Source organism: Oenanthe melanoleuca, chromosome Z (genome assembly GCF_029582105.1).
Source record: "Oenanthe melanoleuca isolate GR-GAL-2019-014 chromosome Z, OMel1.0, whole genome shotgun sequence".
In the NCBI taxonomy this organism is placed as follows: domain Eukaryota; kingdom Metazoa; phylum Chordata; class Aves; order Passeriformes; family Muscicapidae; genus Oenanthe; species Oenanthe melanoleuca.
Window position 1 is genome coordinate 34,350,510 of NC_079362.1, and position 11,797 is coordinate 34,362,306.

Genomic DNA, 11,797 nt, shown 5'->3' on the forward strand with positions numbered 1-11,797 from the left:
GTTGGCAGTTGGCCACCAAGAGGTGTTCCCTAGGGCTTAGTGTAGGTCCAGTCCTGTTTGACTTCTTTATTGATGTTCTGGACAGGGGGATCAAGTGCACCTTCAGTAAGTTCGTGGACAACACCAGTTTGCATGGGAATGTTGATTTGCTGAGGGTAGAAAAGCTGTGCAGAGCAATCAAGACATTGAATTGGTTGGCTGAGGCCAATGGTAAGAGGTTCCGCAAGGCCAAGGGGTGGATCGTGTACTTGGATCACACCGACGCCAGGCAGTGCTGCAGGCTGGGGACAGAGTGTCTGGAAAGTTGCCTGGCAGAAAAGGACCTGAGGGTTCTGGTCAACAGCAACTGAACATGAACCAGGAGTGTGCCCAGATGTGCCAAGGTGGCCAATGGTATCCTGGCCTGTGGCAGCCATAGTGTGGACAGCAGGAGCAGGGCAGGGATTGTCCCCTGTGCTTGGCACTGGTGAAGCTGTTCACTTTGGAGCCCCTCACTGTAAGATACTGAAGTGTTGGAGCATGTGTAGAGAAGGGCAACAGAGGGGAAGGGTCTGGAGTAGAAGTCCTGTGAGGGGTGGCTGAGAGAGCTGGGGTTGTTTAGCCTGGAGAAAAGGAAGCACAGAGTAGACCTTCTCTCTCTACCACTCCATCAAAGGAGTTTGTAGTGATGTGGGAGTCAGTCTCCTCTCCCAGGTGACAAGTGATTGAATGAGAGGAAGTGGCCTCAAGTGGCCAGCAGAGGCTCAGATTGCATATTAGGGAAAAGTTCCTCAGCAGAAGTGTTGTCAAGCAATAGAACAGACTGCCCAGGTAAATAGTGGAGTTGCCATCCCTAGAGGTATTTAAAGACATGTAGCTCTTTACTTAGGGACATAGTTTAGTAATGGACTTGGCAGTGCTAAGTTAATGATTTGCCTCAATGATCTTAGAGGTCTTTTCCAGCTTAACTGATTCTATGATTTTATTCTTGTATTTCAAGGTACAAGTCTAAATAAAAGTCCTATGAGTTGAGTTTCCTTGTAAACTCATAGGGGTGTTTTATGTTTTGGGTTTTTTAATATCTTTCATAGCCATTTTAGTAAGTCACCAGCTATTTCATATCTTCATTATTTGAAATTTGGTAGATACAGTGCCTGGAAGTAAAGTCATTATCAGAAAAGAACTCTTTCATTTATTCAACCTACTGGAAAAACTTGAAAGTGCTACATAGTGTGATGATATTTAAAGGACAGTGCTTAATTCTGTGTTGTACAGAACAGCTTTTTGACATGTTTCTTTGATTTCTGAAAAGTAAATAGATAAAATAGAAGTTTTAAAATAAATTATTTTCTTGAAGGTTTCCTTTTCCCTCCTTTGAAATTTCCTTTGTGTCCTTAGTAGGTTCTGTGACCTGTCTTTTCATTAGGAATACCATAATCCTCTAATTACATCTTTGTGCTGTTGAGCTATGCTTTTCCGTGCAAAGTTTTCTACTGAGCATCAGGCTAGCATTGTCATGTATGCTAATATAATTATATACTCAAAGGCTAATATTTCAAATTAATTTTAAGAATTCATTTTTGTCAGTCCAGAATAGCATGCTCAACTAATTTAATTGGAAAGATAAAGGTAATTATGTCATGAACTCTAACTGTTTCCAGGTTCTTGTGTGGATGTGTGATAGTTGTAATGAATCAGGTCATCTGCTGGCAAAATACTGTGCAATGATATCTCAGATATGAAAGTTTGATTTGTAATAATGTCTTGTTCATTGCTAAGCTCTAGTGGCAATAATATATCCATGTGTGAGTCAGCACAAGCAGGCATCTGGGACAACCACAAATCCACAGCTAACATTTATTTCTGTTTCCTGCCTAACGGGGATCCCTGAAGCAATGCCCAGGCAGAGGTGCACAAACACAGCTAAAATTTGTAAAATCCACCAGTGTTATGATGTCAAATACCATTTAGCAGTATGTCTAGAGTCCTAAATAAGAACAAGTAACTATTTCAGGTGGAGGTATATTTAAATAGCCTTAAAATTTGAATGTGTTTTTGTACTAAATATAGATCTGTAGAAAGTATAAATACTAAATTTAAAATGGTATGTACCTACATCTGGAGCACATAGAGGAACCTGGCCTTCAAGATCTGCTATGGTATTACAGAATTTGTTCATTCTTTGATATAGGTCATTAATGATGAGAGAAAAATGGTGATACCTTCCATGATATCTGAGGGAAATGGCAGGCTGCAGCAGTCTCAGGTTTTTTATGGATTTGGACTCTAGCTTGTCTCTAACAGAACAAACTAGTATCATTGGAATAATCCTGGTTTTTAAACCATGAAGTGGATGGTTGTGTTTCATTAATTCACCCAAGAAAGTAATTGGGCAATGGAATCTGGGTTTCACATGGAGACAAAGAATTTTCCACTTCCAAGCTGAGTCCAGAGAGCCCGTTCCAGAGATTCAAGCCTATCAAACCCCACTATTCATTCAGAGTAGATAGGCAATGATATTCTGAAGAACAGATGCATATATACTGACCTAGAAAAAATAAATTTTCTTTTATAATCAGCTCACAAATTTTCAGTTGTTTCTTGTCTTGATACCAAAGGCAATTTTGCCTCCTCTGCCAAACAACCAAATTGTTCTGCGTGGGGCCTTAAAAGAAAAACAGAGGGGAAAAAAAAGAGAGAGAGAAAGAGAAAAGAAAGGTTCAGATTCTTGAGATGATGTGATGAGGGTTTCCTCCCTCAAAGGGAACCCTATTTCAAGTTTTTCAAAGGAACTGGGGCTCTGTCTGTCTTAATTTAAAATATTGCCTCTTTTTGAATCTTACCTCTTCATACCCTAGAAAAAAGAGCTAGAAAGAAAAAACGGAGGGGCAGGGGCAGAAGAAGGGGGGGAAAAGAATATAAAATAAAACAAATAGGCATAACTCAAACTTGCTAAACTTAGAAGAGACCAACAGCAGATATTTTTTTAGCTAAACTTAGCACAAGTTCTGAATTTTAAATTTGGCATACTGAGGTGTTGGGTGTGTCAGAAATGAGAGAGGCAGAAAGACCTTCCTGGAAATGATGCATGTGAGAACTCAGACTCCATCTTATGCCTGTATCCATAAGTCCCTCTTTCTGCTACACTATTCAGAAATGCCTTTATAACAACAACAACAACAACAACAAAAATGGTCTAATAAACTGCAGCTTATTTGCTTGATTTAGGTAATCTTTAAGAACATTGCCCAACTCAGTAAAAGCTTTTGCTGGAAAAAAATGCACCATGTTGTCTTCTACCTGCCTTCAAATGCAAGCTTTATAAGAAGACAAAACAGAAAAAGATTTTGCAAGCTTGCTAGCAAAAATGAATCCTGCTGCTAAAGTCTGATTGCTTGCTGTTCTTGTTTCACACTCACTTCACGAAAAGGTTGAAACCGCTTAAAAGCTGGAACTGATGAACCTATACATAAATGATTAGGAATGCTCTGCTAATAATTTCCAGTAAAACTCATCACTGAGTTTCCTTAGGAGCACGTCAGCCTCTGCTTTGAATGCTACTTAGACTTGTAAAACCTTTTATTGAGCAGTCCACTTATTCTTGAAAATAAATTGTCCAAGTCAATTCTGTTAATAGTGTCACAGATTGGCTTTTTTCATTGTGGATTGTATCAGCCTCTTCAGTGATTGCCTGTTGTCTTGGCAGAAAGATGCATTTTGACCGTTACTGTCTGCCAGTGACAATTTTTCCCTTAATTTAGGAATTCCTACTTCTCGTGAAGGCCAGCTGGAAGCAGCTAACACATTACAGCAACTTCCTCAGCTGTTGGCCTTGGGAATATGTATTCTCTCCAGAATATATATCTTTGGCAGGGAACAGAAAGAAGGAATCTTGGGTAGCGGGTGTGCATGCCAAGTGTAAGGATTGTTATATTTAACGCCTAGATTTCTGTCCTTGAAATTATGTCTAAAAGAAGTTCAAAAGTAGGACAAAATTCAAACAGGGTGGTAAGGTTTTTTTAAAGAAATAGATTTAAAAAAAAAAAAGCTGTTAACTATCTTTACACAGGAATTTTTTGTAATCTTTAACAGGAATGTTTTACATGTCTTGCTGCTTGAATGGTTTTACAGTACCTTTAGGATCATGTCCAAGATGCACAGATTAACAGCCACATAAAAAACCCCTTCTGGCTGTGTACTAGAACATTTAGTCTAAACCTACAAATACAGTTGTCCTACAGGAATTTTTGCTAATCAGCTACATGGCCTTAAAGTGTAGGTCATCTGAGTAGTAAGAAGTGCTATTAACCCCCACAAAAATAAAGTATTTCATTTCCAAGACTGACATGTGGGAGATAGAGTGGATGGGAAGAAGAACTATAGAAATGCGTTCTTCATTCACTAATAGTAAAAGCTGTGGGTTTAAATTAATGTGAAACCTGCTGAATTAATGAAAATGCTACATATTGATTGAGAGTGAGCATGTTCTGTAAATCTTATATATATATACAAAAAATTACAAGCACTTTTGACAGATAAATTTATTTCTGATTAAATTCACTGATTAATGTGTAAAAGTGAAAATATTTTTTATTTCTTTGAAATTGAAAGCTTTTTTAGAGTTTTAAACATGGAAAGTCCAGAAATATGCAGAACTTATACAACTTCAACTACGTACCATGAGCACTACCTAAAATGTGACAGCTGCATATACAGTGAAAGGTGTTTACCTCAGGTTGAATATTTGCAGTGACAGAAATGATCTGAAGGTGCATCTAGCTAATCTGCAGAAGTTGAGGTGTCTCCTAGTGAAGTCAGAACAATTCCCTATCTTTTCAGGATAAAGAAGAAAAGTACACTTTTATTATTATTTTTTTATTATTATTATTCATTACTTTTATTCTCCAATATTCAATGTCTGCTTTCAGTTATAGCAGCAGTTGGCTGATGTGTTTTCTGGACAATCTTGTTTAAGATGACTTCATGGACATGGAAACCTCACTCTTTATGTAGCTAGCAAGTGCACTGCAAAATGCCTGGTGCTTTACCTATTTCATACTATTTCATATTACTTTGAATATGACCTAATATAGCAACTAGCTTATATGAGCTTTTATGGTAAAAAGATTTTTTTTCTGGCTTCCAGTCAGTAGAATTCTTAGTTTTGAAGTCAGACACCACCGCTGCTGCTGCTACTTCTGCTGCTATGTGAACATTGAAGAGCACAGCATACCTATCAAATCCCTCATTGATTTTAAAACTCTAGGCATTTGTGAAATTCTTGCTTTACTTGCATACTAACTAGGCTAGATTTAAAAGTTTTCGATTGCAAATCACTGGGGTAACCCTGCTTCTTCTCAACATTCCCCAAACATCTTACAAGTAAGTTCCCATTTAAAAAAAAATAAGAATACATGCACTGTTAAATTTAGTACATTTCTGTGAAAATAAAAGAACATAGAGTACAAATTTCTTTATTTCCTGCTTTGCTGGGAAAATTTCTTTATTCCCTATATGAACTGAGATATTTTGTTTAATCATCCGTTGATGTCAGTTTCTAAAGTTGTGATATTAGTAAGTAGGTCAAGCAAGACTAAAATTAATTGTTTGCATGATCTCTACATCTTGGGATGAAAAGCTACATTGTAATGGTTCATAACACTCTGAAATATCTCACCAAGGCCAGTGGAGGCTCAGTTATTAAGAGGATATTAATTCACCAGTTAAGATTTTAAGCCAAAATCTTGCCAGATTCTGCACCTATAGAAATTCAGCACCTAAACACTGATTAGCTGAGAGATCTCTCTGTTTGTTGCATGTCATGTCAGTTGCAGTCACAACAAACCTTCAGGCCAGAGCTCATCTGATGTGCAGATGATATGTCTGCTCCCAGAGTGGTCTCCACAAAGGCACCTGCCTACATGAATTGTTTGGCATTATCAATTAGCAGACCACTGGAGCCCATTTTGTTAGCAAAAGACTTTTTTTTTCAAATCCCATTCTCCCCTCCAATATTCCAGGTGGCTGGATTTCACCTACTCACTCTAGAATAACCTAAGGCCAGATCAGTTATTTTGGAGATCTTATGTACCAGGTCCATCTTCCCATGTGCTCCTTCTCTGTAGCTGACAAAAGGAATGCCACATGCTCTCATGGATTTTTCAACATGAAAATCTTTGATGGGAAAAAAAATTTAATACTATGTGCCATATTACTCTAAATTAAGATCACCATGAAAAAATTTAAAGACTATCTTTCCTTATTAGACACCTTCAACATACGTTACTCTCACATTTGTGTTGTAGTTTTAGTTTTTTAGTTTTGTCTTTTTTTTTGCCTTTTTAAATTTTGCTATTCCATTGTCTCAATTTTAATTTCGTTAAAGTATTCCAAAAATAAATACCTCTGAAACTATGATGAGAGGAATTTAAGGAGTGGTCAGAATTTTGGCAAAATTAAAATCTATGTTCCATTTGCTATTGGGGATAAAATTTGTGTAGGTATATGTGTGATTTTACATGTTGACCATAATGTGCATAATGTTGGCTGTTATAGGAACTCAGATTATTTTTAGCTGCACAAGGAAAAGGCAGAGAATTCAAGAAAACTAGTTACGTTGAGACGCTTTTCTCATGCAATTTTACAGCAGTGTACTAAATTTAGAGTTAATGGCATACTTTGAAGGTACTTCAGTACTAACTGATTTCCGTCCTGTAAACCATATATTTGTTCATATGTTAAACTGTGGTTGGTAAATTCATAATTTAATGTCTTTACATGCCTTGGCTCATGGAGGCTGTATCTGATTAACTCAGCAAGATACAGTTCTGTATTGACTCACTGAGAACAGGAGCAAAATCAAGTCCACCTGCTGTCGCTATAAAATGCCAGTCTTTGATTTTGTGTAGTTAAAAGTTCAGTCCCGTGTGAAAACGTCCAAGTGTGTATCCTAGTCTCTTGTACCTCTCTTGGAGCTTTAGGAGTCCAAAAGACAGGAGTCTCACTTCTCTCAATGCACATATTGAGGTGCAAGCCCTCTATTTCCCACTTGGCATGTAAATCTTTCTTCCAAGTGAGTGTTTAAAATGTCACTCAAAGGCACATAGTTAGCCAAACCAAAGGGTAAAAACCTGTTTAGTGTTTCCTTTGCAGAAAAGTATAGCTCTCCATCTCCATCTCGAGACGGGATGGCTGGGAAACATTTTTTGTTATAGCACCTTCTCCTTGTCTTTCTCATTTCATTCTTTTTTCCAGCTGCTTCTTGATGCCTCCCAAGGAAATATATTCGGAACATTTATGTAATAAAAATTATTTACAAAAATATTTCCAGGATTATGTGGCAAAATTTGCAGTATGTGCTCTTATATTATTCATTACAAGAAACTGATTAGTATTTGAAGATGTTCTCTGTAGAACATTTCTGTAAAACTTGGTGAAATTTCTGGGTAATTGGGTAAAAACCATTACAGGCTAGGAGAAAATTCCAACCTAATTTTTAACAGATTTGTAGTTAAAGCAATAGCATGTGTGTCAAATGGACAGAAAAGTAATTAATATCCTATGAAATTTTGTTCACAAAAAGTCAGAAAAGGTGTAAACATGTTGTTTTGTTTTGTTTCATTTTGTTTGGAATAGCTTTTGTAAGCATCTGTACAGCACTGTCTAATTTTCACTCTAATATATTATGTTACAGTGATAGAAGTAGAATGTTACCATTGTTACAGAGCTCAGTTGTTTTATTTTCTTACCTCATTCTCTGTGGCAACGAGAGGGCAAGATTAATTAAAGGCCAGGCATCATGTCTCACATTTGTGTTTTAATTCTGAGACACGTGTGAAAACATGAAGATGTGATGCAAAGCCAGGCGACATACACTCTGCTCTGCAGAAAGAGCATTTTTGCTGTAGTTAATTAATGGCTTTATTAAAAATTCTTTTCTCTGATGCATCTGTGAACGTTTTTTCCATCACTTTAATCTCTAATAAGAGTAAATTAATATATAGATAAGAGAGAGTAACCTTTGCTTCCTTCACCCACATTGCTGGTTTTGAGTTTCATCACAGGCTCTACAAAATGGACAGCAATAGGATGCTGGAGTGAGTCCTTCAATTAATACTGTTAATTAATTTGTACTTTTTTAGTTGATTTTCATTTAGCTAATGGAATAGAATTCAGAAATCTTGGAATGCTGACATCTGAAGAAGCAGCCACTGACTTCACGTGGACTGGCATTTCACGTTCATGATTACCAGCAAAAATACCTTTCCAATGAATGTGTCTTCTGTGTGTTCCAGTGCTCTGTCACCTGTGGCAAAGGAATGCAGTCTCGAGTCATCCAGTGCATGCACAAAATCACGGGAAGGCATGGCAATGAATGCTTTTCTTCAGAAAAGCCTGCAGCCTACAGACCCTGCCATCTCCATCCCTGCAATGAGAAAATTAATGTTAACACAATAACATCACCCAGGTTAGGTAAGCAATTAGAAATGACAAATCTCTTTCAAGTTCTTTCTCTCCATACAGTAAAACAAACTGTTCAGAAACAAGTCTAGAACTCGGGAGATATTCAGGAGATTTAATTCTGTGCAGAGATTGATCTTTTGCCTCAGGTTTTGAGTATGTACATCAGAGACTGTAACTAATGGTGAAAGATTTTGTTATCCAAAGAAGGACCTCATTAGGAGACTGTATGGTATTAAGGAACAAAACATCCCATTTGAAAATATATTTATATTAGAGACATTACAAACACATATTTTTATATATTCACAGTCAATTTTATCAAACCTTTCTAAAGTCAGAAAATACCTTCTCTTCTTTTTCAAAATTCTGTAAATTGTGTTCTCTTGATATTTGTGCAGTCAAGGAGGCCCTTATTTGTTCTTTAAGTACAAACAGCTCTTTCCACTTGTCTTTAGTTCAAATGTCTACAGCAATGCCTGATGTATTAGGCATTGTGTGTGAAGGAAAATTACTTTAAATGAAGAGATTTGCTGTACCTGGCAGAACTCAGGTCTCTTCTATTCTCAAATAAATTATGTTATTGCATAACTACAGAACTGTTAGTTCTGGCAGTTTTTGTTTCCTAGTGCATTGTTGATGATGATTACCATTAGTTCCCCTAATCATTCATATGCATCTTGAACATGACAGGAATATTCAAAGACTTGCTGTAAGACAGCACACCATCTCCAGCTGACTTTCCAGAGCTATTGTTAAGATAAAATTTCCTGTCCAATAGATTACTCCCACACGGCATTTCAGACTGTGTGCAGTACTTCCTTTAAGACAGGGAAGGGTACTTCTTGAGGTTTTCAACCTTTGAACATTTCTGTGCAGTAATCATTGTTTCAATTTGCACTTTATCTTGCATTTTATCTTTCTTTGTTCAGTTGTTCTCTCAGAAGCAAGATGCCATCTCCCCATCATTGATGATTTTCTTGGGTGAGGTTATATAAGCAGCTTTGTGTCACAGACTAATGTGAATCAGAAAGAATCACACAAAAAATACAGTGTCAGTTAAAATTTGGCTTAATGTGAAGTGCAAAAAAAAAAAGATTGGACTATGTTGTCCTCATGGCATGGATTATGTAGCACTGATACTAATAATCTACAAGTCAATGTCATCCAGCATGGAGTCAGAATCCAATCCAGTAGAAACCTTAACATCTCCAAAATACATGATGCAATGCTTCTCTTTAATATATTGATAATTTTGGCCTCCAGTTCCATTCATAGAGATCTTTTGATTTGGGGGTAGGGCTAGTGAAAGCTGGTGGGGATTGTGCAATCAGCTCTTTTACAAATTCCTCTTCTGTTAGCATAGGAGATTAACTCAAATCTGAGATTTACTTCTTTTTTCAGTGTTTGTGATAGGTTTGGGACAATATCTTGTTCTTGTGCCCTGTTTTTCACTGGGTTCCAGTTTTAATACTGTTTTTTAATTCCATGTACTGCATACTACATATGCAAGTATTTAGCTACACTTGGTATGTATAACTAAATGTGAAAATTTCCAACTTTAGTACCACAGTCTTTCTATGACAACCTTTGTAAAGAGGCTTTCATAAGTGAAACAAGGCAGAAAGATGGGCTCCACTCACTCATGAGAAGACAGCTATATGACATTAATTAAGTTCAATGCAGCTTAATCCAATTTATAAATAAAGCTGGACAATTTTTGATTTTGAATATATTGACAACAGGAGGACGAGGGGAATTCCTTCTTTTATTAAATGTCTACATCTATAACCCTTTCTCTTCCCCAGACACACTTCTTAAATCCTTTTTGCTTTTGCTACGTGATTCTTTGCTAGAAAAGGCATCAGTAATTTATATTTGATTTTGCTCTTGTTGTTTCACAGCTGCTTTAACATTCAAGTGCCTAGGAGACCAGTGGCCTGTGTACTGCAGAGTGATAAGAGAGAAGAACCTCTGTCAAGACATGAGGTGGTATCAGCGATGCTGTGAGACGTGCAGGGACTTTTATGCGCAAAAGATGCAGCAGAAGAGTTGACCTCTGTCAGGCTGGCTGTCTCTCAGCTCTTTGCAATCTTATTATTTATAAACACACACACCCACACAGGCTTTTTCAGACCAAATATTATCAGATGACATATAATTTAATCAAATTAATTTATTTTTGCCTGCCAGACATCCTTAATGATTTTGGTTAGACAACCAACATGTTTTATCTTCTGAAATTTTCATAATTAATTTTTATATGAACACTTTTGGATACACTTATCAGAATTTTTAAAAAATAGTAACTAGTATTTTAAATGTTTATTTTCAGTAAGGTCATCTGTTGCAAAAAAAAAAAAGTCATGTTATCTTGAATTTATTTTAATTTAGCTGAATAGTTTTGTTGTATATGGAAATAAAGTCCTTTTTAATTTTATTATATTTTTGGCATTTGGAGTCAGAATGATCTTTTTTGCAACAGATGTCAAAGTGAACAAGCTAACATTATTAAACAGGTTATTACAGAATGTATTGTGAAATTAGTTCATTTGATTTAGAAACATACTGAAGGGGATATTCTACTGTAACTTATATTATAAACAAGAAAATTAAAATAGCTAAGTAGAGATTTTGATCATTTCTCATGGACACATACTTGAACACAAGTATTAAATCAATGAAACACTGTAGAGATTTACACTGAATCACTGTTGCACTGTTTGAGGTAGTGTAGAGAAAAGCAGTTCTAGAACTTGTGCCATCCTATGAATCCACGTCTGTAGTGTTTTAACATGTCACTTAATTTTTAAAGTTTTTAAATGAAAAACCTATGCCCCTCTATACCTTTGTGTGTCCTTTTGCAGATTAAAGAATGGAAGAGTCCTTTCTCCTGCCACTTATATGAATTAATCTGTTAAACATCCTCAGTTCTCTGTTGATGATTTAGAAAATAGCTTTGTAATACTACTTTAGTTTTATCTTTGTCTAATGAAAAAGTCTTTATAAAAATTAAATGTTTTACAGTTTTGTGAAACATTATGAAACAGCTAAGATTTTCCTTATGAGAAAATATTGTACATGATTCACATGATTTTTACGTTTTCAATAAAAAGTAAAGCTCCTTTTGTTATTTGAAATATTTTTGTGTGTCTGTGTCTGGTAGTTTAATCCTCTGAGCCCTACATTGCAGCAGGTACAGCTATGGTATAAGTGCCTTCTGCCTCTTGACTTGGGCACCGCTCTGCAGCTGCAGACAGACGTGTCACTCTGTGAGCCTTGATACAGACGGGAAATGAGAATAACAAAGCAGCATTCTGTGGAGAGGCAGGTATTTATCTCAGGTGAGTCCCGTAAT

At 36.4% G+C, this 11,797-nt stretch overlaps 1 protein-coding gene across 1 annotated transcript in view; it reads left to right on the plus strand.

Annotated features, from left to right (window-relative positions):
- Nucleotides 1–11,579, plus strand: part of ADAMTS19 (ADAM metallopeptidase with thrombospondin type 1 motif 19) — a 134,148-nt gene extending 122,569 nt beyond the window's left edge. The window contains exons 22-23 of the mRNA XM_056514510.1: nt 8,274–8,451; nt 10,344–11,579. Of these exons, the coding sequence (XP_056370485.1) occupies nt 8,274–8,451; nt 10,344–10,495 (330 nt within the window). The 3' untranslated portion in view covers nt 10,496–11,579. The remainder of the gene's footprint in view (nt 1–8,273; nt 8,452–10,343) is intronic.
- Nucleotides 11,580–11,797: the final 218 nt, after the last annotated feature.